Genomic DNA, 27373 nt, shown 5'->3' with positions numbered 1-27373 from the left:
AGTAAAGTGTAAAACCTTCTGTCATATATATTTTTGTAAGCTGTAAATGAAGTCATGAGAACAAAAAGTGTGATCAAGATTCTAATGGAATCATGAAAAAAAAGGAAGGAATCTATTTAAAGTAATGAAATCATCATTCTCATTTTACTTTTCTTCCAAATACTGTCTTCCAATAACAGCTCTAGGCTACAGCATGTGCAGGGGAAAATTCAGATATATATTCATGTGGGCTTCTTTGACAGTTCCACAGTTCTTTTCTTTTCTTAAATAATGACACTGCAAAATTGTTTAGATGATCAATTTATCAACTCTCTGCAACAGAAGTTCATAAACATCTTGCTTACTTTACTTCAGTTAGCTTCTTAAACACTCATTGTGTTGTCTTTTTTCTTATTTATTCCTATTTTTTCTCTATTCAGTGAGACCTAAACCAGACTAAATCACACCTCAAAATCCTTCAATACACCAGTATCAGAACTGAATGCTAAATTTTGTCCAGGCGTGGTTATGGAGATGTAGGCAGTCATATCTGAATTTCTACTTGTGTGGAAATTATCTGGGTTCAGTCTCTACTCACCTGCAGGAAATCTTAATTTTTTTAGAAAATCCAAACATAGTCCTGTGTCTTTGCTGTAAGTATTGTCTGAATTGTCCTTTTAAGCCCAGGTAGGACCAGCTGCTAACTGCTGTCACTTTTACTTTTGGAGTTTGACCTTTAAAGCATCAGCTTCAGAAACTCAGTATAATATGACTTCCTGCCTTTGTTGATTTTAGATTTTTTTTCTCCATCTATCTTTTGTTTGTCAAGAAACTGAATGGCATTTGCTGTTTAGGTGCAGGGCAGCTGTGTTTAATTTCATTATTATGCAAACATTTGAAGAGTATTTAATTTTTCTTTAAGCAACCCATTAGAGAACCAGGAGAGTTCTGTTTTTCCACTATGAAACTGCTCAGTCATTCTGTAAAAGGGATGAAAATATGAACTGGTGATACAGCCTGCCTTAAAGCTCTTTAAGGTATTTGATTACCAAATTTATGACCACCAAAATGTCCAGTTGTATTAAATGACCGAATTGAAGTTTTATCCACGATGTATTGACATTTTGGTGACTCTTCAAAGTTAGTTTTTTGTAATTCGTTTCTGAGATGGAGATGGAAGTTTCATGGGATATGGCTTTTGAAACAAACAATTGTTTCAGGGAGCCAGCCTGCTGCCAAAGCGTGCCTGGTGTTCTGTTTACCTGACAAAGCACTGCTTGCAGCAGTGCCCAAATTTTTAATGCACATGTACAAGCAGCTCCCTTTTTGCCCAGTTTCAGCTAGTTTGAGATTGATCTTTCACCTCAGACAGGATCATGTTTTTTTAATGTCACACCCTAGAAGGTCAGTAGTCTGAGGGACATCAGGACTGCCCTTTGAGCCTAAGACAGGTGGAAGAAGGAGAATAATGAAGCTTCGAAGATGAGAGCACTTCAGAGGGGGCTGTATGTCAGACTGCATTCTTCCTCTGGGCAGGTAATGCCAACCTGTGTGCAGTGGGAGAGAGCTCTGGCAGGGTGACTGGGTGCTGTGGACCTCAGGATGCTTCAGGCATCAAGCAGTGGATTAGTTCAGCATTGGCTGTGCTGCTTCTTTGATGTGCTTCAACAGAGGTGAAAAATTATTGTTACAGCATCTTCTCTTCTGCATTTTGGCTTCCCTGTAGGGAGGGAGCAAACACCGCAATTGTTATAACTGCAGTTTGCATTGTGGACTGTTTTAAAATGAAGGAGAAAGGAAAGGATCCTGCTTTGAGTACAGTTCATGTGTGCTATATGAATTTAATTATGCTGTTTGGCATAAAAATAGGTTTGCCTGTGTTTTCCATCAACTTACATTTCTTGTTAGAAGGTAAGGTTCTAAACAGAAACAGAATTTTCATTTTGACTTTCCTCAGAACTAACTGTGTCTGCTGGATTGTTTCCTAAAAGTGTACAACTTGTTTCAATAGCTGGTTTTGCACAGTTCATCTTTTTGGTGATGGCTTTTCATCACTGTTTTGTCTGTTGGTAGACAGCAGCCTAAGAAAAAATTGAGAACATTTTTGAGGGAAAAAGAGTAATTAATTACCAAACAATGCAATGTTAATTGAGTTTATTTTAAAGATAATATAATTATTTTTAAGCCCATACAAATTAAAATGCTACCTGTTTCTTTGTTTAAACATTGTTAGCAAATGTGGCAGCTCTCTTTTCTATCCTCTTTAGATGGATAAATTCTCGGGGGTAAAGTAATATTTTTGATGTTTTCAGGAGGAGGTTATTATTGCCCTGCAAAGTTATTAATGCCTTCAGCAGAGTGAGATCACTTTAAGTTGCATCCTTGCACTGTAAGAACTGAAGCCAATTTTGTAGTGTACATCAGCTGCAGTGCTAGGGATGGCAAGTGAATAAAGTGTTAAAAGAAAACTTGTACATAAATACTTTGAAAGTACACTGCGGTACTTTAGGTAAATGGGAATGGGAATGTGTGATTGAAAATCTTCCCATTTCAGGCATTTTGTGAATGGCATTTCATCACCGCATTCAAGTTAGAAAATAATAATTCAGAATGTTTAAATAAAGTACCTAGTTATAATTATGATAATTTCAGAATGCATTTTAAATCAAGGAACTGTGCTTTCATGTACACATACTTAGATGTATTGTGTATTTGTTTTTAAATGAAAAGAAACCTGGTCTCCATCTTCCTGTTGACATCAAACAATCCTCTGATATGCAAATCCAGCTATGGGGAGAACAGATACACAGGGTTTGTTTGGATTCAGTCCAAGAGTGAAAGAAAATTATATTTAAAGACGTAATTTATATGCTTTACCTCATTTAAATGAAAATGCATTTTGAAATAATGCCTATAACGAAAAACATTTGGTGGAATGTTAAGATCCTTTGTACGACTGATGCATTTTGCTATAGGTAGTTTAAAAGCCTCTCTCTCACACTCCTGTGTTTCTGTAATGTGCAGATGCAGCTGTCAACTTCTCACTGGCATGTTTTAACATAGTATGAATTTTTTTCTTTTTTTGCAATTTAATACATGTTTGCTATGTGAACTTTGTTAAAGCGTGCATGTGTGAAGTCTGTCTGTACCCACAATTAAAATACATCAAGTGCTTTGCTTTCCATCTAAAATTTTGCTAGTCTTAATGTTTTTTGTGCATTTTCTACTTGTGTGGAACTTCAAAACCTGACACAATACAATTTCTTTGGAAACATAGGCTAAACAAGCAACAATTTTTCCATCTTTTTCCCTTTTGCTGAAGAATTTATAATGATGAAACTTCTACATTTTAACATTGGCTTAATTCCAGGTTTTCAGTAGATATCTTTGGAGGACTGTTACTCAGTGCCTGAATACCACATTTGAAGCTGATGCGTATAGCAGAGTGTAATTGTTTTGTGTAAGCTTTAACAGGCCAGTGAACTGCTACCAGTGATCAGGAATGGGTTTTTATACAGGATAGAAAATATCTGAACAGGAGTTACAGCAATGTGAAGTTTTCAGAAATCAGTTCCTTTAATTCCCGTTCATGTACTGCGGAAGTTTTTAAAACTAATGTGACCAATTCTTCTTACATGATCTTTGTGACTGTGTGACACTGCTCTTCTTTCTTTTTTTTTTTTTTTTTTTTTTTTGTTTTGTTTTAGAAAATGAGGATATGGAAATTAATTTTGGTGTAAGGAAGTGTATTTAATTTGGGACGTTCTGTGGCACATAACTTTGTATCTGGCCTTTATTTGTTCTGTGGCTGCTTTATACTAAATTACTCTGACCACATTAATCCAGTAATGAGGAGTGCTAAATACTGTATAAATCCTTTTTTTGGGGTAGGATTTTTATTTCATTAATGTTATTTGTGGCTCTGTGTGTAGACTGACTTATATACTTGCAGTGATGATGCATATATTAATATTTAAGGGGAAAGTTTTGTTTGTCAAGAAATTCTGTTAAACCTTTCTCATTAGATTGTGAGCCTCTTGTATTTTTTTTAATTAAGAATTTTCTGTCTTCTTTTTTTCAGTAATTTTATGCAAGTTTTAATTTTTAATATTCACTAACCATGTTTTTTTAAAGCATTTTAAGAAACAGAAGAGGTTGATTCCTGAAAGAACAGTTTGGAAGTACTTTGTTCAGCTTTGCAGTGCCTTGGAACATATGCACTCTCGTCGTGTTATGCATAGAGGTAATACAGGATCAAAGATGATTTGTCCTTACTATACCTTTGACTATGTGAGAATTAAAGTGGCTGAAATCAAATTTGACAGCTGAAACATTACATGTTTCTGTAAGATTTTACGAGTAATAGAAAACTGAGAGAAGTTTGTGGTTGTACATTTGTTGTGGTAGGCATTTGTTTGATAGCAAGTTTTTCAAAATAAGCGATAGTTCTGTGAGTGATGGATACCCTGCCATAGCTACTTCATTTTTCGGGCTCCTATCTTCTGCCCTGTATTTATTCTTCTATATTTGCTTGTTGTCTTACTCAAGTGCTGCTGCCTGCCTTGCACAGATCTGTCAGTCCATTCTTTACTGCTCTTGCACCTGATTGTCTTAAGAGTATCTGTTCCTGTTCTGCTTGCTTATGATGTACAGACCTTTCTCTGTTGGATTATGTGCAGGTGTGAGCATTTCCTCCAGTTCTCTGCTTCTTTCCACTATTTCCAATCTCTGTACAGCCGCCCTTGTAGTTGCCAGCTATCCCTGTCAGGTACTAAATTTCCTTGGCCCATTTTCAACCTTGGTGATGCTGTCTCCTCTGGATGGGGTCTTCATTTCACCTCATAACTCTTAAGTCAAAGAAAACAGATCATAGTATAGCTTCTTCTTAGATCTGCTATTTTTTCCCCCTTCTGAAATCCCTCTGGTTATGGGATTGTGAGTTGTGTGTGGGCTGTCACTTTTTAGCTTCAGGTGACATTGCCTGTCCTAGGTTGGTGGTTCCCTGTGGTAGAATGTGGCTCAATCAATGCCTGATAGGAACGGTCCCTCGATGTCTGCTGGGCTCTGTTATTTGCAGCTGGAAATGTTGCAGATGAGCTTAGATACTCTTGCCCCTGCAAATGCCCTTCCCTTGTGATTCTCCTTTTTTTTTTTTCCCCTTTGTGCATTTGTACAGATGCCTGCAAGTGTGAATGATACAAAGAGAAAGACATAGAATACAGATTCTTTCCATAGGGTGCAAGTATCTTCCGTTAATATGTTTATAATTAATTTCTGTATATTTTAGCTCATAATAAAAGGATTTCAGTTCCTTAAACTGAAGTACTAAGTTCAGAGCTTCTGGCAAACCTATGGCAAATCTAGTGATTCCATGGTTATATGCCGAAATCAATGGCAATTAAAGCTATTTTTAAATTGAGCTAAATCCGTGTTGGATTATTACACAAAGGGTGATCCAAACTCCTGAAAACTGGGTCAGATAGCAGGAGCACATAATTGGTTCTGTCTTCCTCTAAAGCTTTTAAGGTTTTGTAACTTTTTTACTAGAAACCTGAAAATGCTGGTGCTTGAAGGGTTGTTAACCATTCCTTTTACTGTGCCTGTATCTTATGCAAACTGTAATCCCCTCTTATCAAAGTGAACTGATTTCTGTAAGTTTAGGGCTAGGGTGGATTGCTCTTCAGCAGTGTAAGAGCTAAATTCCCTTGCCAAACAAATAACAGGTCAGTTTATCTAGGAGACTAACAAGGTAGGTATCTTGTTAGAAATCATAGAATGAGGGTCTCTGCTGTTGTCTCTAAGGGATTGGATTAAAACTTAAACTGGATATTACTTGTGAAAAATAACTGTCTGGGGTATACTTCATTATTTTTCTTTGTTTCTACTTGATTAGCCCAATTCCACTGACGAGTTTAAATAACCATTCTCCTGAGTAAACTTGCTTCTTTTTTAATGCCTGCTCTTATAGAGAATCAGTTATCTATTTCAAATAAATGACGCTATGCCACTGTGGCTAATTTGATCAGCAAAAGTGATGAAAAATGCTGTACACTTCTTGAAAACATATTTAGGCTGTTACTTAAGACATAACAAAAGAGATTCTCTAGTTCTAATGTAAGTCTCTCTATGTAGCTTATATGAAATTGTGATGGACTCCCCTGTATATACTTCTTGACTTTGGGGGTGTGGTTTTTTTTTGTTTGCTTGTTTTTTTTAAAAAAATTTCTTTCTGTGGCTCTTGGTTTTCTTCACTTGAGTGATGGTTGTATTGTTAAAATAGTGGATTTGAAATTCTACATTCTGGACCCATTCTTTCTGAGTAGCACTGTCAAATTTTACCACTATTACCTGTAAATAAAATCCTATTGGGTTGGGTCTATTATTAATAGAAGAGTAGCTTTTCTTGCAACCTCACTGTGACTTTGAAAATTTTAAATTTATTTTTCTTTCAGATATAAAGCCAGCAAATGTGTTCATTACAGCTACAGGAGTAGTAAAGCTGGGAGACCTTGGACTTGGTCGATTTTTCAGCTCCAAAACCACAGCTGCACATTCTTTAGGTAAGCTTTCTCTGAGGTACAGGTGTTGGACAGGTAGAGAATTTTACATGGTGGAAATACTGTGCCCACTCAGGAGGAAGAAGAAAAGCGTTAAGACCAGCTAAAGATGTTCTTAAGTAATAATAAAAATATTAAAGTTGTTCTTAATAAAAAAATCGTCAGCACCATGGACAAATACAGAAACACTGTAACACTGAGGTATTTCGTTCAGAATACTTTGGGTATTTCCCCTCCTTTGTTTGCATAATTTAGTGTACATTTCTACCTCTGAACAAGTTTTTAAGACAATAGTGTTGCCTAGAAATGCTAGGAAAAAATAAGGTGATAATATGGATGCATTTTTTAAAAATTGACTTGAACTTTATTCAGTGCTGGGAGGAGTCTCATAATTCTGTGTGTGCCTGCATGAGTAGCATTAATGACCTCTTGGCTACATGGGTTTGAAGGGCTCTCAGAGGGAGTTTCCATTTTTTAAGGTGACATTTCTCAATGTAAGCTTAGGTAGTTGAGGGGAGATCAAAATTAACAAAACCAATTTCCAGAAAGCTTTTTTCTATTCTTGTCTTTCTAAGTTTTTTGAAATGTTGCGTTTGTTCTTTGCTAGCACACAAAACTAGCAGTGTATTATCTCTGTCCAAACAAAATTTTCATGTAATGTGCATCTTTTGAGTAGCATGTGAATACGAGGATTATTAAGAGGCCTTTAAAGAAGAAAAGTTAAATATTTGGCATATATTTTGAGTTTAAAAGTAGGTAACAGATGAATGACAGAATCTAAGAGGATCTTTGTAGAAGAGAAAAGCCTTGTAAATAGAGTAACATCTGCTTTAAAGAGAAATGTTGGAAATATTGTTCATAATTTTGTTAAGTTAGGTTTTTTAGATACAGAAACATTCTTTTCCCTCACTGAATTGTCTGTGTTTGGTGGTTGCTGAACTCAAGCCTGTTTATTGATTGCATGTTTGTACCACATTTGAGATGTGAGTGATACATGTGTTAATGGCTAAAAATGAAATATTTTGGATGGGAAACTTTTGACACTCCTTGTTTCCCTGTCCTCCAAAAAGCCTTTGGTCACTCCTTTGTGCCTCCCAGTTTTTCCCATGTTTGGTGCAGACTGGTGAAGTCAAAGCCATGAGTCAGTGGTGAGGTGCTAATAGGAGCCCCAGACACAGAGTGCAGCCCTGCATTGGCAGGAGGTGAGGAGCAGGGCAGAGCCCAGGCTGGAAATGTGCTGGCCTTCCACACTGGGGGTCAGTCACATGTGACACTGAAGATCTGCTGCTCTCACAGGGTGGCACCCAAAGTGCTGCTGTTCCTGCTGCCCTTGGAAGCCAGGGGCCATCTCTGGCAGCGCTGTGGGGAGGCTGGGTTGGATTCTTGCAGGTGGACTCTGCTCCTGCCTGCAGATGGAAGTAGGTTGTGAAGAGGGAGCTGGAAATCCTAATCTAAGGAGCAGGAGCTCAGGAATAAGGCACAGGTCAGCAGTGAGGGTGGGAGAGCAGACTTGCATTCTGAGGCACAAGCCAGGAAGTTAAAGAGGAGCAGATTGCCTCAACCCTGGATTATTTTGGCTCCTGGCAGGGGAATTGTTGTGAAGGCTGAGCTGGAAATTAAAAAAAGCTGAAGACTGTGCCAGATTTAAAAACAGTGTAATACCCCTGAGCCCTTTAAAGCTCATCTTTTACAGATCCAAGAATTATCTAGAGAGTGGGGAAGGAGGGGAGGATGGCAGCTTTGTTTCTTCTGTTGGTGGCTGTGTCTTGGTAGAAGAGTTGTTATTTTTTATTTTATTTTTTCCCCATCTCTTTATTTCCTATTTCCCTCTTAATTATGGCCTAATGTCAGAATTCAGCCTAGAAAAATGGTTTGTGTCAGCTGTTAACTTAGGCTGCAGAGGAGACTGACTTTCTGATTTGTCGTCACTAGCAGATACCACTTCTTAAATTGATTTCTTCTGCAGTTTCTGATGCAGGTTTTCTTGAAATTTCTTTCAAAGTTGTATCCTTTTATTATTCTATAAACCTTTGGTGCACGTAACCTAGTAAATTACAAACATATGTGTAGCAATTTATACTTGTTTACAGGCTTTATAAAAATTTCAGTAGCAAACTAGATTCAGGCTTTCAGAGATAAAGAAATGTACTAAAATTTTAATTAGCTACAGCTTCTAACTGCTAATTATGAATAATACTGATTTAATTAGAATCTTTACTGATGGTCCATTTGAAACAAATGAAAAAACTGCACTGGACAAGGTTTTTTCATGTTCTTAAGTCTTTCTATACAGCTTTATCAATAATTTACTATTTTCATGCCTATATCTTTTTGGAAATGGAAAACATTTCTTACAAAAGGGCAGAGGAACTGGAGGCATTTGTTGATTTGATACATACTTGACAAAATGTCTTGTTTTCAGAAGACTTTATATTTGAAAGGGGAATATGGTTCAACAAAGACTTCCTACTCCTTTCCCTACAACTCTGTTAGGGTTTTCTTGCTGCTGTTGTTTAATGGCTGAATTCCAGGCCTTATGCTCTTTGGTGAAATGGCAGTTCTAAGACCAGCTCATGGATATGTGTTTTTTTCTTTGTTAGCCATTCAGTGGATGTAAAGAGAAGTATTTTCATATTTCAGTTACAACAAGAATCACTTGATCTCTCTGCTGTTGCAGTGCTGTAAGGCTGCAGTGTGCTGTCCAGGCAGGCACTGCCACCAGCATGGGCCTCCCTTCATGCAGGGCAAAGGAGCAAATCTGCAGTCTTCTGAAAAGGCTCAAATGCAGAGAATCATCTGCATGGAATTCTGGTCTTCTGTGTTTTGACAACTTCTGTCATTTCTGTGATACTGCGGTCCCCAGCACAGACTATGCTATGTGAGGGGTTTGATTAGAAACTCACACAGGTTGTGGAGGGTAAAATACCTTGTGAAAATGTGTGCAGATACTCTCCTCTGCCATGTGTGTCTCTAATGCAGTAGGGGGTGTGCTGAGGTGCTGGTTTGCAGCACCATTCTGTGAATAGAATAAACTCCACTTAAATACCCAGCCATACTCAGAACCTGCACCCTCAGTGTACAGTAATGCTGGCAGGGGAATCTGCAGCTGAGTCATTGCAGCCATCAAGGAAGCTGTGTTAAAATAGCTCTTGTAGTTTATGTACAGAAACATGAGCTCTCTTACAGTAGTTTGAAAGCTGAAGAGCAATGATTGTGTTATTATAAAATAACTCAAGATATTTATAGATTGACTTATGTAGAAGGACTGTTTGCACATTGTGGGCTAGGTTGCAGAGTTACTTTGGATAAGTGCAGTATTTTGACTTAGACATCTCCTATAGCTATATTAAATAAGTACAAAACCCTGAACATTATAGAATCAGTAGGGTTGGAAAGGACCTCCAAGCTTCTTGTTTGTGATGTGGTTTGTCTGTCTTCAGCATCCACATTCATCTTGTTAAGCATGTTGTATTGAACTCTATATTAAAAAGTTGCTGTGGTCTTACGGACACTGAGTCATTCGTAAACCATGTGTTTTGGTTACTGAAATTTGGTCTCTTTAGCCCCCTTCCTGTATTCTGATAGCTATGTATGCCAATGCATGGAATGTCAGTAATGATTATGTGGCCATTTGTAAAACTGTGGTCTGTTAAACCTGTCCTGAATGAACCACTGCATTGTTTTGTACAAGTATATTTAACATTTACCAGGCAAAGTTTTCTCTCAGCCTAAAAATGCTTGATAGCTTTTAGAGCTAGTAACTATTTCAGAACTTAACTGTACTTCATTCCACTCCTTGATGCACTTGTTTAACTTTACTCAGATGCATTGTGAGTTATATGTTTATCCAGGTAATAAGATGGACTGTTGATATCATAATTCCTTTTTCTGTATTAGGTTCTTTGCCTCTGATCCTTCAGATCAGCTCCCTGCTCTGTATTAACCCCAATTCCATTATGTCTATTCCCTCTGCTGGTAACAGGAAGCTTGCATAAGGAATTAACACTTTCTGGATCTGCAGCATTTTTAGAGGGAGGGAGCTCCAGAGCAGCAGCAGATTCTGAGAAGACACTGTATGTGACTCAGACCACTTTCAAGGAGTTTACTGTTCAGACTTGCAGGATATCACAGGTCTACAAATGCAGCAAGCAAAACACTGAAGTTACTTATTTTGTTCTTAAAAATGTAGGCACCTCAATGATTTAGCTCATTTTCTTACTATCCCACTTCGATGTCTTCAGATGAGTAAAGGAAGTGAGGAAGTTGCATATCTCTATACTACTGGGATGCTGTATTTCACTTAACAGTAAAAAAAGATCCAGGAAGCAAATAAAACGTAGAATCACACTGGTAGTTGCTTACCAGCAGCACAGCTATGTCCTGAGAGTGCTCACTGTGTTAAAAGGATCATTGCAATGCTTTCAGTAGTTCCTGAATGTCAGAATAATGAATCTTTAGTGTCATGTTCTGTTAAAATCAGTTTACAAGTAGTAATGATGTCTGAATCTTCAGGTTGTTTGTGTGATTCCATGAGTAACAGAACTAATTTCGATTCCTCTCACTAGTTGGCCGTGGGGGGCTGCAGGTTGCATTGCAGTGGAGGTGTTACACTAGGCTAAACGCTGTAAAATGGGAACATTTGTTCTTGCTTTTCACTATCATCAATCTTTCACGGTCATATCAGACCCCTAATGTATCAGCAGGCTTCCCAGAGCTACTGGTTAAAATTACCTTTGCTTTTGGTAGACTATGAACCTTCAAACCTCAGTGTTTTCAGCTGCCCCCTGTGGATTCTGTGAAGCCTCTTTCTGGCACATTACTCACTGCCAGCCACTTGTGTGATACCTCAGAGCAGCAGAGGCACTGCTGCTGCAGCCACTGAAGAAACACATCACTGTTAAACTTATTTCCGATGCATTCTGCCAACAAAACACCAGAATATACTAAACTAGTGCTTTAATTAATGGATACAAAATGCAGCTGAAATTTTGCAGGTATCCAAGCTCACAAGTCCTTGGGGTATTAAAAAAAATTCAAGAGGCAAATAAAATAGTAAGATAATAAAAGTATGAAACCTGTATAATTTCAAACGCTCAGTTGCAGTTCTAATTTAAGATATGTGTTATTAAGTGCCCATTAAAATACTGATGGTGATACATTAGAAAACTAGATATATCCAGAGTTGCTTCTGGATATTTTGGTAGTTATTTTGGCATTGTGGTCTACCCATCTGCTTGCCTATATTGTTTCACAGGGAAAAGACCATTCTTAATTGTGGGTGGATGCAAACATCCTGTGAGAGTAAATGTCTCCCACAGAACTCTCTGGAGTTGCCTTTTCCCAGCCTTTCTGCTTTTAAGCTGTTACCATTGTTAGTCAGTTCAGAGGTGCACTGAGTGCTCAGCCCAGTGCTGAGGGAGGGGCTCTGGCACTCTCAGCTTTTCCAGAGCAGGAAATCTCCCCCAGCATCTTTAGGGGACCAGATTCTTTGGAGGATACCATGTGAGCATCTTGATCTTTGCCAGTCTGTTACAGAAGCAGTTTATATGGGTTTTCAATGCTGTTTGCCAAGAAGCAGATCAGGTGAAATGATGGGTTACCAGCAGCAGTGGCCTGACCTGAGATAGGGAAAACCTGAACCACCTATCTGAGCTGGGCCCTTCAAGTAGGAAAGTCATTCTCCCTCATCCTTACTTCCTCATGATATAGTTTGACATGCAGCATTTCTTGAAGGCAAGGCACATTGTCAAAACAAAATCCTTAACTTTTGGAAATTATTAGAGTAAAATTATCCGTCTGATTACTTAAAGCTATTTAACCTGATTATTCAGATGTAGAAGTACTTATATGTTCACTGTATCTATGTCTTCAGTATTCATACAGAGATCAATTCTGAATTAGCTTCATATATTGAGAAGAGCAGAAGCGAAACCAGATCCTTGTGTTACAATAATATGTGAAGTTCATACGACAAAGAACAAAAATGAAAAATTACTGATTTTAATCAGTGATAGTGATGCAAGATGTTTAGTTTCAAAATCAAATCAACTTGAATTGACAGAAATCAGCTGGTTTTCATCATCAGGATTCAGTGCTTAAGAAAATATTCAAACAAAATCAAAATAAAAATCTGTATAGATCTGTGCCTTTTTGTGCTGTTAGGCAGTCATTTTGGGGGATACAGGGAGAAAGTTCAGAAACAATGCACTAAAATTGCCATTACCATTATTTTCTGTAACTACTTATTGCTCTGTCATACATGAAACCATCACTCAGCTATTTCCTTGTAATAACATTTTTTATAGACCTGAAACATCTCTCAGTATTTCTCTGTTCCAAGTAACTTGTGACACAGATGGGTAGGGTTTGATTAAAATCAAGGGGAGAGATGTTCATAACATAAATTTACTCTGGGACAGTCCTCATAAATGCTGCTTTTCAAGAGCAGACATTTCCAGAGCAGACAGCTCTGAGGCAGGATTAAGCTGGGACAGGCACAGGTCTGCAAAGCCCTTGTGGAATTTGGTGCTCCAGCTGATGCCTGAGTTGCCCTTAGGAACCTCAGCTTTTGCTGGGCTCGCTGGTTTTCCTGCCCGCATCTCTGAAGGGCCAGAATCTCAGACTCAGCTTTAAATTCAGCTATTCAAAGTGCCTGTGTTTTTTAATTTCAAAACCAGCCTTTTCAGATTTATATATTCTCAAAGGAAGAACAGAACTCGTGAAACAAAAGATTCAGCCCATGGCAGAGAATTTCTAGAGTTGTTTCTAGCCACAGTGCTAAGAGTTTGGAAAAGCAGCAGAGATGTGTGTAGTACTTGCCCTTGCTTCTCTTCAGGAGAAACGAATTACTTATAAGATTCCTTAAAAGCAAAATTTGTAAGTGTTCTACAACTGCATAGCTCTGGTAATGAGCAGTGAAAATAAAGCTGCATTGGATGAAATAGATACTAATTTGTGTATTTTTGTCAAACTGATGTGTTTTAAGTATGAGTTGAAGTTTTAAATGTAGCAAAATGAGAAAGATGAAAAATATTCTTCTACTGGGAAAACGGTAATTTAACTACTTCACAACAACAGAAATTTTCATTCAAAAATACTTGTGTTTTTTTGCAGTTGGTACACCTTATTATATGTCTCCAGAGAGAATACATGAAAATGGTTACAACTTCAAGTCTGACATCTGGTCTCTAGGCTGTCTGCTGTATGAGGTAATACTGATATATACAGTGAACTTAATAATGCTCTTGTACTTCCCCCTTCCCCTGCCCTCCTCCCCTTACATAACTTAAGCATGTGAAATACTTTTATTTGTGTTTTACTTGAACTTGCCTTTAAATCTGCTCGCTACAAAGATTTTACAGCAATTTCTTGAAGACTGGCCATGACTGAAGGATTAGTAAATGAATAATAGCAAGCATATGAAAAATTGTTCTAGGTGTTTTCATGGCCCATGATGGTTACATGATTATTTAATAAATGCATTGAGAAGTAGTAGGACTGATTTGAATATGTAAGTAGTACTTTCAAAAACTGCAATATAGATACTTCAATACAAATTTCTTATTTTTATAAAGACTTTAAATTTAAGTAAAATGATGAAAAAACTTTATTGTACTTACTGCTAATAACTTGGATGAATTCTCAGTTTAACAACTTCTGCTGCACACACATGTAATTTTTCTGTACTTCTCTTGTGATGGCTAAATTGCAATTGCTTAGTTTTTCTATTGGTACAGTTGAGATTGGTAGGTGATACATAATTTTAAATAATACTATATTTTGAGAAAATAAAGGTACAGGGCTCATTGAAATGGAGGCAAATGAGGTGTGAAGAACAGGTAGACTTCTAAAACAAATACATCTTCCAAGTTCTTTACATGTAATTTCTTAATTAGAAGAAGTAACACTTGTGTTGAATGATGCTGGGGAAAAAATGGTTCCAGCAGTGGCAGTGAAGTCTCCCCAGTCATGTTCCAGGTAGAAATGAATCTACTGAAGTCATTTTTGTTTACCTACAAGCCACCTGCCTCAGTGGGTCAGCAGAACTCATTCAGCACACACTCAGCAGTATCAGCACCTCCTTGTTTATTTTAGGATTGTGTAGCAGACACTGGCAGCCTGTTGAGGTTGGATGTTGCTGCCAGGTGAATCATCTCCAGTAATATTTGTTTACTTTCTAGCACTGACATGTTGCCTTGAATATTAAAAGGAAAAATAGCTATACTGCAAGTCTGCAGTTTACAGATGTGTGTATAGCTGTTGCTTTAAATATTGGGGATCATTCAAGGAAGGAAGTCCATCTGCTAGCAAGTATTTACAAGTTTGAATCCTGAGCTAAAACTTAATCCTGGATTCCTCAATACTGACCATGGCAGCTGCCTTGAAATTCAGTTCTCTGCTTTGCACACTTGTGCAAGCCCTAAGGTAGCATAAAGGTAGATGAGCATTTTTCAGTATTACTATTTCTTTGCCTCTGGTTGGTTTACTTGAGGATTTTTTAAAATCTGGAAATAAATAAAACTTTGAATTACTGTTACATAAAACCCCCAAAGTTCAAGGTTAATTTTTCTTTTATGTTATATGATATTAAATTGCTGGATATAAATCAATATTACTTTTCTAAAGAATTTTTTGAGCTTGCTGCCTTAATGCTGGTGGACTATATTAAACACTTATGTGACTATTACATTTTTCTTTGTTGTTGTGGACAATCCCAAAATACATAAATAAACTCAGTCCTATTGATTAACTCATCATCTTGAAATACCATTCTCCTTTGATTTTAGGTGTTTTACCAGGATGCTATTTAAGCCAATATGGGGTAGTGTTTGTTTTCCTTATTTCAAGAATAAAATAATTATTAGGACCCTTGTTGTTGATATATAGCTACAGTATTGGGCATTGTCTTCAGCTATAGCTTTTAATTTCTTTTAGAAGTGCATTTAGTTGATTCTGCAACATATCAGATATTTGTGGTGGGTTTTCTTGTTTTGTTTGGAAGTTTATCTTGAGAATTTATCTCTAATTTTGAAATTTCAGTTATAGCAAATTCGAAATATATGCTCAGCATTTTTCTCACTTAGTATTTTTTCTTAATTATTGGAAGGTGTTTACTTAAGGTTCTTCAAGACTTGTGTGAACTAATGAATGTTTTTTTTTCATCTGTGCACTTTTGTGCTGGGTGTCTTTCTATGATTTGTCTATTGCCTGCATCTTAGCATGTTTTATTATGTTGATTTCATGGTGATGTGTGTTCATATGTACTCTGGATTGTGTCCAGCTTAATTGGAGAAAAGCTGTGGCAAGTTTATCACATCTCAGTAAATGCCTAATTGCCACTAAACTCTTCAGTTACATTTTAATTTAGGTTTAAACTAACTTGTTTTTAAAAATTATTATTTCTCATATGTGTAACAGTCTATTATTCAATGCTAACTGTGTGGCCAGTAAGATTTTGCAGATGTTTTAAAGTCTGAATTTTTTAGAGCCCCAGGTATTTCTGAAACCTCAAAAACACTACCAGTGGAGTTTTAATTGATATGCAACAAAGTAGACTTTACTAATTAAAAGCAAGATGCTGTGCTTTTGCTACATGGACCTTTACATGGAAAAGTAGGTCTTACACATTTCCTTTTATTGTTCATCGTAGCAATTGCATCCTTACAGGGTTGTAGGTTGGTGGCTTACAGTTCAAAAAAAAAAAAAAAAAAAAAAGAAAGGGAAAAAAAAAAGAGAGAGAGCGAGCTGCCACCAGCCCTGAAGACAGACAGTGGGCTTTCGTCCCTCAGACACCCCCAGAATACTAATCAGCAAAGTCAGACCCTGGAGGTCAGGGAGCAAGTCAATCATTCTAGCGATCGTCTCAGTGTGGAGGATCAAATTAGCCTGAAAAATTCAGCTGCTGGGAGGAGAGGGCGAGCAGCTGTCAGGGGCAGCAGCGAGATGCACTAATGAACCAGATGAATAGTGCAAAAGCTTGAAAATAAAAACAGGACAGTTGACATTTTTCATCTGTCAAAGCAGGAGATGCATGAAAATACAGTATTCCTGTTTTAACTCCTTAGGGGACATTCAGAATTTTTTTAACACTCGGCAGCATTCAAACAAAAGTACTTTTTAATGAACACCTAGAGTATGAAAATGAGTATCTGTGCATTTATTTAGAATTTCTGCATGCATACAGACCCTGCAGTTGATTTTTCTTTTTTTCTTTTTTTTTCTTCTTTTCTTTTTTGGTCTTCAGCTTGCATTTTTAACATTCTTTTTAAGGTAAGAGACAATGTCGTGTAAATACAAAAATAAACATTATCTTAGTAATACAGATTGGAAGGAGTGTAGGATGGAGCTGCAGCATAATACTTGTTTTGGGAGCTTTAAAATTTTTTATTCTTAGTTGAAGGTAATATGAAAAAGTCCCGAACTATTTGAGAGCAAATTAGAGATAAAATAAATGGAAGGGAATTTTGGTAATTCTTTTCTTACATTTCCCCCAGTGATATTGATGCCTAGACATGAAAGAGTTAAACTTCTATCTGGAAGACCACAAGACAGATGAGAGCCATTTTCAGCTTGTCCTGTCCCTGCTGAAGCTCACTGAGTAGCACAGCATGGACTAGCTGTTTCACACACACTCTGCCTGTCTGGGGAATGTACACATTGTCCTTCCAAAATCAAACTTATTAGCACATGTAGAAAAGGGTGACTGACTTTGGGGCAGCTCTGCACTCAGAGCACCATTCGTGCTGCTGCAGATAAAAGATGTCTTAGGCTTTGAACAGAATGGAGAGATTTTAAATGAATTTTTAAATTTCTAATCCAGCTAGCCATAGCATTTGTTTCCATCTCAAATGTCAAGTTGTAACATTGTCAGGAAATAAAGGGTAGGTTTATTAATGCTGGTTTTAAGCTGATCAATTACAGAAGTGCTCCACAACAGATTTTCTTAGTTTTGTATTGTAATTGTAGATTATTGCCATAAGTGCTGGTTCTGTGCTTCTGATGGAAGTTTGGGGATTTTTTTTTTGAAGTATTTTTGAGTAACATCCTGAATTGTGAAGATTTTGGGTCTGAGATTCTGGAAGTATAGGTGATAGCTTTTTCTTGCTTTCAAAACCCCCAGTTATATTGAAGTCAAGTGTCATGGCTGTGGAAGGTTACAAAATCTGCTATGATTATCTAGTGTTATCTACACAATATATTGCTTTAGGTTAGATAATGTTTCCCTGTAAGTTACGTGTTTTGTTATAAAAGGTCTTACGAGGAAAAGCACAGGTTTGGATTTTTTTGGTGTCCCTTGTGGTGCAACGACCCTCCACTCTCAACAATATTGTAAACTACTGAATTTCCCCTCATAGTCTATTAATAAAACCCTAGCAGTGTGTAATTCAGATATTGCACTGTAAGGATTGTGACAGCTATGGTTGTACGACATAGAATAAGTACGTACAGTGGTTATAGGAATAGTTTTGGAACTTCTGTTATCATCACTGCAGGGCTCCCTCTAAGCAGAGCATTGAGAGTCATTAAGAATCACTTTTGATTTGTTACTGTTACAGATTTTATGACAAAACAGCTTTACTTAAAAACGCAAAAGAAAACTGTACATTTTCTTTAAACAGATGGCTGCACTGCAGAGTCCCTTTTATGGTGATAAAATGAACTTGTACTCTCTGTGCAAGAAGATAGAACAGTGTGACTACCCACCTCTCCCTTCAGATCACTATTCAGAGGAAGTAAGTAATTTTCCTTTTCATGGGCTGGATCCCCAGTTTATGTAAGCTGGCACGCTTCCAGGGAAGTAAATGAACTTGTGTGATTTTATGTTATTTGCAGATTATGCCTATAAGTGTTTGCTTGTTGAACTCACTCAAATGTTGCTGTCAAAACAAGTCTCTCATGATTTATATTTGAGGGTATTAATGATGGAAACGTCACACTGTTAGATTCCTAATTTCATTGGGCTTCCTTGCAAGTATGACAAAATGCTTTCCCAGAATGCACAATGATATGTTCCACATGCCAGGATGGGATAGAGCCTTACATCTGTAGGGTGTTTTTCTAAAAACACAACTATACACCTTTATGTTGCACAGTAAATTAGTGCACTGGCCCTGTTCCTCTAGGGGCCTGCATTAAAATAGATATAATGTAACTCCGTAGTAAAAACAAATTGTTCAGGTCCCATTTGTCTGCATTATAAAACTGCGATGTGCTGTTCAGTACAATTGAACAGCAGTTCTTTTGCAAGGGAGTGGTTCTTGACAAGACTAAGAGTAAATTTCAGAGAAATACAGGCAGACATAATATAATTGAATTTGAACAATATACTCCTGCAAATCTCAGCAGTGTTTGTTTTAAGCTGAGAGCTAACAGTTCTTACTGTCATTAGTGTATTTAAGGGGGAGTACTTGCTTTTAAAAGCTCTAAAATGAAAAGAAACTAAACAAAATAAGTATTTTTCTTAGTGTAACAGAATGAAAAAATATAAATGCTTGCTTGTTAATGTTCTGAGATGCCAGTTTTGAAATACTTTCCCACTTTGAAAAGAACAGGGCAAACTGATAGAAGCTGTAAACCAAAGAACAGTTATTAGTAACCAATTCTAACTGAATTCAGACTACATGAATTAAAGATTACTTTGAAAACCCAAATAAACACAAGCACTGAAATACTTTTAATAAACATAAAGCATTATACAATTTATAGAGTAGGGGTTGGAATTCTGAACCTTAAATTTTCTTGCATTCACAGACAGTGATTGGACTATTAATAAAATATTACTGCTCAGTGTTTTGTTTTGTATTTATAGTGACAATTTTCCCCTTTTATGAAACCAACTGGACTTAAAAAGATAATTTGATGATGTTACAAAGGGTGAAATAATGATCTATTGTGTAATTTATACACTCTAGTTCTTTGTGGGTTTGCCGATTAGTCATTTTACCTTGGCCATTTTTAATTATTATTTATTGTAGACTCTAAATATGGCAGTTCATCTAACCAACTTCAGAACCGGAGGCCTGGAAATACAGTAGGGTGTGAACAATAATGCAAAATGATAGCGAGAATGTCAGGGGCCGTTCTTTGTTGTGTCATTCATGCTGTCTTCCTTTTTCCATGAAGCACATGAATATTTCACATATCTGCATCCTCATCCTCTATTCTTCTTGACTAATTTTCAGACTGTCTGAATTTGCATTTCACATGGTAGCTGATTAGGAGATGCCGAATGCAGCAGCGAAGCCTCAGCAGGCGGTTTCCATGGTGACCTTCAGCAGGATTTTAATGATGATACCACTAGTGGTTCGTTGAAGTTGGCCTGCCTGCAAGGCTACTTCGCTGCAGCTAAGTGTGAACTGGGAGATGTGGATTCCTAGCCAAGGGGCAAATATCAAAGTCTGGCCCAGATAGAAGGTCTTAGAGTTTGGGTGGGGAGAGAGGCTCCAGCTTTTCCCTACATCTGCATAGATTTTTTGTTTTGCAAACACATGCAAAGCACCACATGTTACTTTTTATGTATTTCAAAGCAGGTATGTACTTCTACACCTTGGATAAGGCAGTTATCTGCAAAATACATGCAAGTTATTCTTAATGAGAGAATCAGAGCTATTATAGGCATTAAGATAGGTAAGAAAACCTTGAAAGAACCATCAGTTATGGAAACTGTAATGGGAATATTTTTTATGTTCTGCTATGATGACTTGTGTCTTTGCTAAGGTATCTGGAACACATACATTTATTACCTATGGCACTATTAAATCATTTTTAGCTTGTGCTGGCATGAACTGTAAAAAAGAGAAACAAACAAGTGTGATCTGTCATATTAGAATACTGTGCTAAATGTTTCACCTCTACTGGAAATATAGATGTCAAACCTTTAACTAGGTGGGGAGGATACTCAGTGAGCAGTAAAGCTCAAGGATCACTGAATATTAAAACCCACTTCATTTTTTATGAAAAATAATTTTCTGAAATTAAAACTTCACTGAGTGGATCTCTGCATCCTCTAATACAGAAGTGTAAACACTTTCATTATGACATATAAGACAAGTACTTTATCAATAAACTTTTTGTAAGTAGATTTTAGTGAATTTTAGGTTGTGACATTTTTTCTAAGTTTTGAAACCTCTGTAAGAGTAACGTGTTAGTAATTATGTCACATCTGTGTCATCAGAGGAGAGTGTGGCAGAAAGATGCACCTTTAGGTGGACAGATGGTTAATGTTTTTAAAACCTTTGATTAGAAATCCTAATAGTCTGAGATGCATTTTCACAAACTATTGCTTCAGTGGTAAATACAAACCAGGATTTTCAGATGCTTAATAACTTTGGATATCTCAATTTTTTAATATCCCTCAAAAACATCTGGTATTCAGAGTCAGTACTCAGCGTTTACTGAAAGCTGTGCTGCTTTTGGGAATTCAAAGCTGGGGCCCCCTTGCCACCTCCAATCAATACTCTTAAAGTCTTGTCAGCTAATATTAGTATCACATTGCTTTCATGATGAAGTTTTAAAATCTTCCCTTTGATTGAGGTGCATTTCTTCTAAAGTCCATTGCCAACCTCCTACCCAGATGTGAAAGCAGAAGGAGCCAGCAGGTCCACAATGGTAGTGTTAGCTGCCAGCAGGTCTTGAGAAAAGCACTCAGAAAAGTGCTTTGAGAAGGTTTTATTCAGAGTAGGAATGGTGTTGTGTGTGGTTTCTTAATCCAAACTTCCCTATATGAAAATTTCTCTATTTCAGCTGGCTAACAACGCAAAGTACTTGCCTGTCATATTTCTGTCTTTCCCCACTCCTCCTGACTTGAGTGATAATTATTTATTTCATAGCTGAAAAACCTGCTAAAGTTAAAGAAAGTGTGTCCCACTGCTCCAGTGCCAGGCTAAGCTCCAGGCTAAAGCCAGTCACTGTGCTAAGTGCACAGAGGAGGTTAAGAACAATAAGCAGACAAAGAAGTTTGCAGCTTGGGGAGGCAACAGGAGGTCCCTCTGGCTCAGTCTGCTCTGCCTCTTGGCCAGTCTGTGCCAGGTAGTAAAAAATCACTTCTATCTCTAATGATAGTCTGATTTTAGACTGCCAGTGCTTCTTCCCATGACATTGGTGAGCTTTTCTGATACATTGGAAATTTTATTACTACTAGAGGGGCTGACAGATGGATTTCAGGTTTATTGAAATGGATATTCCTGTAGGAGTAAAGGATCAGTGCTATAACCAGTGCTATCCAGTGTCCCAGTTTCAGTCCTGAAAGCTGTGCTCCCATGTAATTTTTCATCCTGCATAGCAGAAGTAATGCACCTTCTTCCAAGGGTTTGCTGTTCACTTACAAGGCTCAAAAGAGCTCAAGGATTTTGAATTTACACAGAAATCTGCACTATTGTTGTGCAGTGTCCCAGGCATGGTCAGCTCAGCATTCCTGCCTTACTAGTGAGATTCTGGACCTGCCAGGGGAAGAGGGGCATAGAGATACTGCAGTAATTGCAGTGACTGCCATTTAAAGAGGTTGGACAAGGCTTCTCAAGTGCTCAACAGGTAAATTTCTTGAAGATCTATTTCTGCTGCTCTGCAAACAGTAAAGTATTGATAAACAGCTAGAAAAACCACTCTGCTTCCCCTCTGATGCTGGCTTTGTGGGTTTTAACCCTTGAAGGTCCTTTATGAAAACTGTTCACTGTATGCAGTTTTGTTGGAGAGATGGAAGTCTTCACAGAGAAAGAGAAACATTCAGGATTAGATGTATTTTGCAGATAAATTATACCTTTATTCTCTTCACAAAATGTTTGCTTATTTGACTCTAATTTCAGGCTTGATGGTGTTGGGTGTTCTTCAGTCTTTCCTGTTTTCTGTGCAGGCTGTCTGAGATGTTGCTTAGCAAGCTGCTCATCTCTGCTTACCCTGTGCCTCCTGCTTACCCTGTGTCCCACCCGCTTCTTCTGCAGGAGATTGTTTGGCTTGCATGTTGGTATTACATGCTGGTAATTATTATTTCTTACAGTAGCTAATGATTTCCAGCATTCTGTTCTTCAAATGTTTGGGAGTTATTGCAGGTTAATAGTTTTTATTGCCACTGGCATTGTATTTTATTTATTGACTGCCAGAAGCAATATGATGGCTTTTATAACTCCATTAGTCAGAATATGCTTAATGTATTTAAAATGTAAATAGCAAGTCTGTTACAGATTCTTTTTTTTTAATACATTTCTTTTCAATCCAGTAATCTGACCACTATTTTCAGAACTAGCTCATTTTTAAATATTAAGCTCTTCTTGCTAAAGAATGGGATGTCTAATGACATAGATTTTATACTGTTGAATACAAAATTCTGTGCATTATGTACAGTTTATCTGCAAGGGCTAATGGACAAAGCTTTATAGAGTGGAAGGCAGTGCTTCTTCCTTAACTTCAGGAATTCCTATTCCTGTGCATTTAAATTAATCTTCAGAAAAGTGAAAGGGGTATAATTATAATTTAAAATCCTTCTTGTTCTTTTTCTAAAAAGCAGGAAGGAAACTCTCCAATGGCAGGTTAAAAGAGGCAGCCTATGTTACTTTTGAATAATAAGGGTGATGAGGTCACTTAGTGTTAGTTGCAATAATTACAGATTTTTTGCTATAATCCTACCTAGTAGTACTGGCTGGGATACCAAACTAAATTTGATATATTGTCATAGAAGACTGGATCACAGTGTGTTTGTTGGAGTCTCCTCCTCCCCCTCCCTCCCCAATGTTATAAGGAGGTCCAGGAGGATTTGGCAAAACTACTTAAAAGCATAAAGGAGAATCTTCAGAGTTGGTTAAAATGTTATTGCAAAGCACTGTGAACATTGTAGTATGAAATGTTCATACTGAACATCATACTAAATGCCAGTATGAAAGAGGTTTGTTCCGCATTGCAAAATGCTTAGGAGATGCACACAATTTGAAATAGATGCCCTATCACAAGGTTATCCATACAATATATTAAATTCTAATGTCATAAGTTTTTAGGCATATCAGTGGAGGGAGAAAAGCCTGCAAATGTCCTGACAGTTTGTGAAGGGAATGCAAAGTATGGAGGTGCTGTGGAAGCTCTTTTGGGTTGCCTATGCTCAGTATGTCTGTTAAAAATACCCAAAAGGTTATGGTGCTTCTGGAAACATGGGATTTTCTGGTCATAGTGATTTGTTTATTCCCAGATAATAGATATTTGTTTAGATATTTGTTTATTCCCACAGGCTTTTGTGGATATTTGTTAATTCTGTGCTTCTTTATGTAAAGAACACTATAAATAATCTAATCCTAAGGATGCATATCAGGATGTGGCCCAAAGCTTATTTATTGCAGTATCATGTCATCAGCAGGGGACAAGTGGAGTAACAGGGCCAGCATAATATGGTACTTGCCCAAAATACTTTCTCTGCTACCAGTTTTATGTTCAGATATTTCCTCAAGAGTGGAGTCCTTGTAACAGGTAGCCCTCAGTGGGTTTAATTTGTTCAGTAGCTGAATTGAATGTGTGTGTATTGGTAGCTCCTGGCAGCAGGAGGTTCTGGGGGTTAACTGTGTGTTAGATGGAGCACCACTGCCTTTTGTTTGTTGGGCCCTGTCAGACAGAAATGCCATTTATTGCTGGCTAACTCCTGCATGGGGACTGAATGAGCAAAGCAGCCTTCGTTTACCTTCGCTCTGCGCTCCTTTCAGTCTTCTGGGCTTTGCAGACACAGCCCTCCAGAAACACGGGAAATTTGCTGTAAATTACGTGGGATTGGACTAAATGCATGTCTAAAGTTGTATGTTGAAAGGATTACAACTTCAGTTTGCTCATCACTTTTTCTGGCCAGCAGTGCAAAATGCAGAAATCAGGGGAGTGCGTTGCATAAGGCAGCGTGTGAGCGGAGAGGGAGCGCTGCCCATGTGCTTGTGCAGAATCGCCGTTTGCCTCATTGTTGCCACTTCTCTTAATTTGAATTTGATAATGCACAAATCCTGCTTGTAAGAAGGCCAACGCTCCTGTCATGTTCTCTCCTCTCGTAGCTGCGACAATTAGTGAATATGTGCATCAACCCGGATCCGGAGAAGCGCCCAGACATCACCTACGTGTATGATGTGGCGAAGCGCATGCACGCACACACCGCCAGCAGCTGAACTGCCTGCGAGCCCCACAGGAGCAGCCAGAACCAAGAGCTTGCAATAAATCACCCCACCTCCCTGTGTGTCTTACACTAATGTAATTATTTGAAGCTTACTGTTGTGCTTTGAATTGTAAACCAATTTATATACAAGCTTTGTTGTTTTCTGTTCATTTCTGGGTTTTGTATTTTTTACTAACTTGTGGTCGTACGACAGGTTTAAATATGTAAAGTGTAATTTTAAGATGCTGTGAACCGCTGTTTCCATGTTAGTGGGTTCAAGTATACTTTCTGTAATAACAAAATTGTATTCAGTTGGGCCTCAGTTCTAAAACACAGTTGCACTTTTGCACATGATACAGATATTAGGCTTATTATCGAGAAGCAAAATGTCTGAATCTCTCACCTTTTTAGTAATTTATGGAAAGTATGAATCAGCACAGTTAACTTTATTTTAATCTTTGTTCCAAGAGGAACATAATTATTACAGGAGCTTATTGTATTTTATATTGAATTGTAGTTTGCAGTTCCTGCTGTAAGAGTAGACAAGGAATAGAATTAGTTCTCTGCTTGCCAAATGCAATGGAAAAATAATTTCAGGAAAAATTGTCATGCTGAAATTTTTGTAATGTCCCCTTTTGTTTTGTTAGTCTCTCTTAATACACAAAACATTTGTTGGAGGTTTTCTGGGAAAATTTAAGGTGTTGATTCAGCAATCAGGTCGTTTTCAATAGACTTGTGCAGCACTGCCCTGGGGCAATGGGAGTCTGCATAGTTCAGTCTTAAAAACATGCAGATGCTTCTTGTAGCCAATAGGGTTCTTTTGTGGCTGTCCTTTGAGCAGGTCTGATTAAAAGATGTGATCTTTAGGTTACAACTTCCCAGCTGTTTGTGTATATGTCACTGTTTGTAGATTTTTGTGTCTAAAATAATTTGAGTGACCTTACAGTATATTTAAATTTTAATTTTTTTTTCTAAATACTGAAATGTTTTGGCAAAGATATAATAGTCTAGTATAACACAAAATGTATTCTACATAAATATATGATCTTTGTATACTATATCCTGAGACTTAGCTTTATATTTAGCAGAAGTAGATTATAGCTTTTAAGAGAAAGTTGCCACGCTTTAATTTTGAAAATAATTATATATGCAAACTATCTTACAGATACTTTATTAGTTTAAAAGGAAATGCTGAATATTTTTGTTAGACCTTAGTGCCTTTTGGGATATGCTTATATAATATTTTCATTGTTAAGGAAGGAATGTGTCTTGTTTTTAAATGTGGTAAAAATGGAGAGTGAAATGAAATTCCTTGAGTTTCAAGACTGAACTTTTTTTTTACGGGACTGTCAAATGGTAATTATTATCAGTGATAGCAACTAGGGAGCTCTTAGTGTCAGTTTTTTTTCTTTATGTGGGTAAAAAGTTAGTTCAAATAAAAGCAGAAGTATGTACATACATATGTAGGTTCTAGATGCTGTCACATCCTGCATTCTCAGTTTGGTTTTTTTTTTTTTTTGCCAGTTTGTTTCTCTATGCAGCTGTAATTTTTATTTGATATAATGCTCAAAGAATAAAAAAACATTTGTGGAGTTTGTGTTCAAGGGAGGGTCAGGGTTGTTTTTGGTTCTGTATTTTTTAAAACTACAAATACTATGAAAATTATGTTTGTAAAAAAAAAAAAAAAAAGAAAAGGAGGTGTTTTTAGATGGTATGTGCCAGATCACCAGCTTATCTTAATACATATTTTTTAAATTTTTGGTTCCAGGTTTTGCAGAATAAATTGTATGAAACTGTAGTTTTATTTCTCAGTTTTGTGTGCTTAACCTTATGGAACTTCAGTGGAACAGTTTGTTGGAAAGAAGTATTTGAGAAATTTTGGTTCGTGTTTAGCAACCTCTAGATTTGTTTCATTTATTAAATGGTTATATAATTTAAAACATGATGATTATAATCTGTAACAATGTTTCACATGTCGTAGAACAAAATGCTTTGTATTGAAAAAGGCAGCATAATATTTGCTTGACGCACAGAATTAGTTCTTAATATGCACAAGTACTCAAATATATTTTTTTTCTGAAATGTGCTAGAAAATTTAAAAATCACTGAAAAGCCCCCAAATGCAATGCAAGCTGTTTGTGTCTAATATTATGCATAAAGCATTGAACTGTTCCTGCCAGAAATGCTGATAGGTGTCCCTCCCCTGGAAGGATATGTTGAGTAAAAGAATCATGAGTTAAGAGTTAGCAAATTAGTGTGCATAATTAAGCATTTACATTTTTTTTAGCAATGTGGAGTTTTTTTAGTATTTATGGTTAAATATTGTGCTGAGGAAAAGAAATAGTTGTTCCTGACTTAAAATCTGTGAAATGAATGGTGCACCTGACTTTGGTACCAAACTCTGTAATTAAAAAGCCAATGTGAGTTAACAGAACTGCTTATATAAGTGAGGACTGTACAATCTCTCCCTGAAGTAAAATACCTGAATGAAAATGATAAGTCTTGTTATAGCACTCCAATGTATGCTATGTGCTTATAAAATATTTTCTTTACTAAGCCACCATCCTATCTTGCATATGTTGATTGTAACATTTGGCACTATTTATTTTAAGCTGTGGCATTATGTGTTTATTTTCTTTAAAGAAAAAATGTTACATTTCTACCCAAAATGTCTGACCAGCTCCTCCTTTTATTTCAATAATGCTCCAGTATTAACTTGTGTCAGGAGTGA

The 27373-nt window shown here is 37.0% G+C and overlaps 1 protein-coding gene across 1 annotated transcript in view; it reads left to right on the top strand.

The window, feature by feature from the left end:
- NEK7 (NIMA related kinase 7) overlaps positions 1 to 26336 on the top strand; it is a 62029-nt gene extending 35693 nt beyond the window's left edge. Inside the window, 5 exon segments of the mRNA XM_026793456.2 lie at positions 4114 to 4222; positions 6432 to 6539; positions 13650 to 13744; positions 18155 to 18268; positions 24545 to 26336. Of these exon segments, the coding sequence (XP_026649257.2) occupies positions 4114 to 4222; positions 6432 to 6539; positions 13650 to 13744; positions 18155 to 18268; positions 24545 to 24655 (537 nt within the window). The 3' untranslated portion in view covers positions 24656 to 26336.
- The last annotated feature ends 1037 nt before the right edge of the window (positions 26337 to 27373 follow it).

Source organism: Zonotrichia albicollis, chromosome 8 (assembly GCF_047830755.1).
Source record: "Zonotrichia albicollis isolate bZonAlb1 chromosome 8, bZonAlb1.hap1, whole genome shotgun sequence".
NCBI classification, from domain to species: Eukaryota; Metazoa; Chordata; class Aves; order Passeriformes; family Passerellidae; genus Zonotrichia; species Zonotrichia albicollis.
Note: the sequence above shows the minus strand (reverse complement) of the source record. Positions and strands in the feature narration are given on the sequence as shown.